This window comes from Poecilia formosa, unplaced genomic scaffold (assembly GCF_000485575.1).
Source record: "Poecilia formosa unplaced genomic scaffold, Poecilia_formosa-5.1.2 Scaffold1324, whole genome shotgun sequence".
In the NCBI taxonomy this organism is placed as follows: domain Eukaryota; kingdom Metazoa; phylum Chordata; class Actinopteri; order Cyprinodontiformes; family Poeciliidae; genus Poecilia; species Poecilia formosa.
The window spans coordinates 1-2,136 of NW_006801263.1; the positions used below are offsets into that span (position 1 = coordinate 1).

General features: G+C 40.0%; 1 protein-coding gene across 1 annotated transcript in view; it reads left to right on the plus strand.

Moving 5' to 3' along the window:
- Positions 1 to 190: 190 nt before the first annotated feature.
- Positions 191 to 2,136, plus strand: part of LOC103132790 (transmembrane protein 62-like) — a gene marked incomplete at its 5' end in the record, with an annotated part of 6,163 nt that continues 4,217 nt past the window's right edge. The window contains 3 exons of the mRNA XM_007544578.2: positions 191 to 350; positions 456 to 654; positions 790 to 885. Coding sequence (XP_007544640.1) covers positions 191 to 350; positions 456 to 654; positions 790 to 885 — 455 coding nt within the window. The remainder of the gene's footprint in view (positions 351 to 455; positions 655 to 789; positions 886 to 2,136) is intronic.

Here is a 2,136-nt window from a genome sequence, read left to right on the forward strand (position 1 = left end):
AGTCTGTAGAAGAATGGAAACATGTTTGTTCCTTCAGCTTATTATCATATCCCATTTTCTAATAGATCAGTGGATCCCTCCTTTTGATTGTTTATTCCTTTATCTATTTATCTGTCTAATAACTTCTCCCTCTTTTTGCATTGCTTTATTAATTGCACTTCCTCTGACTGTGACTTTGTGACTTCTGAAGGATCCTGGCCTTCTCCGAGGCTCCGATCACCGCGGTCCACGTCAGCATAGACGGGGAGCCGCTGGGCACCGGCCGCTCCGCTGGAGGGCCCCTGTATGTCCTACTGTGGGACCCGACTCGCTACCTCACTGGCCTGCACACGATTACAGTTAAAGTGGAGGTCGGTGCTAATGCGATTTCTAAAATATTTAATTTAGTTTGCGAGTCCCAAGAGTGCTTGTGAACTGTGTTTTAAAGCTTTCCTACTGGCCTGTGTTTGCATCAGGACTCAGCGGGCCGGTCAGTGGTGCGGGAGCAGCACTTCACGCTGGAGGACACCCTCAGTCCCAGCTTCGGTTTTGCTCAGTCCTTCATCCTGCTTACGGATCACTACATCCTGGGCCGAGCGCTCTTCATATTCATGGTGTTTCTGAATGTCGCCGTTCTCATCGCCTTCAGGTTCCTCCATGTTTCCTCCAGCAGAGGTGAGATGCTGCAGAGTCGCGATGCCATGTTTTGGAGCTTTAGATGAAAATGGCGTTCTAGTTCAACCCGAGATTTGAATTTGAAGAATACAGGAGCTACAAATTAATTAATTATATTTTTTATTTATTTTGCAGCATTTTTTTCTCAAAGCTGTGTATCCCTCCACCTCATCAGTAAAATGGACCTGTACTACTACTCTCTGTTGATGTTGAACCTGTGCACAGCTTTAGGTAGGTAACCTGCTGTTCTTCAGTCTTACATTCACTGTTTCAGATTAATAAAAAAAATATACAAAACAATATTTAAATAATTATTTTTAATAATACTTATAGAATGTTCAGTCCAGCATCTCTTATGAAATAATTACCTTTTCTGATGTACTGAATCTTCTCGAACTGCAAGATGATAATGTTTTGATGAACATTATCATCAAAATGAACAAAAATCGAGATTTGAAATATATCTTTTATTTTTGATCAGATTCTAATTTGTCAAGATGCACTTATGTACTCACAGAAATAAAAAAAAAAACACATTAGAAATAATAGGCTGGATTTATAGAGGAATACTTGTGTAACGATACATCTGCACATTTTTTTAGAACATTTTCCTATCAGTTTTGTTTTCTCATTCTCTCGGTAAAGTATTCTGAAATAAACAGTTTTGTTCATTTTGTAATAGGTTTGGGCGATGTATCGAGTATACTCAATGTATCACGATATTTTCAATTTACGTAGTTAACATGGCTGTGCAACCATCGATTATAAATTGCCGTTCAAATAAGAAACTTTCCCCGTCAAATTCACTGCGAGTATTGTTTGTCCGACACCCTATGAATGCATCACTAATCCCTCCCGCGGAGAAAACGAACAACATGGCGATAGCGAGAGTTTGAGGCGAGCCGTGAATGAGACGGTAACTGGAGAGGAGTCAGATGAACTAGTCTAGTTCCGAAGAGAAACAGCGCTGGGTCAATAATTTGGCAATAGTTCAGATTTTATATGGAGGATGTCGAACAAAATTAGGTAATTCGTGAAACATGTTATAAAACTATTGTGATAAAAGGTTGTACCACCAAGTTATTTCACCGCCTAATCAGACTACTCTTTTACATGCCGTTCATAGTCAACTAATCCGTTAAAGTGAAACCTGGAGATGTATGTATGATTCATTTAATGCTATGCAATGGGAAAAATAACTCAAAACTACTCATTCTTCTCTCTCTCTCTCTGTCTCTCTTTCTCTCTCTCTCTCTGCTGGCTTTACGATACAAGCAGATTCGTTGCCGTAGCAACTGACAACACCGTAACCTTGTGTGTCAGGATTCAGCACCAAAAACACGCAAACATTACCCCCACATAGTACAGAACATTTAGTTCGTTACAGTTTTATGGTTTTAGGCTTGATGTGTATTTTGCGATTATTAATAAGTGATCGCTGTGGTAGATTAGCCACCGCTGCTATTAGCCAAGCTAACACAG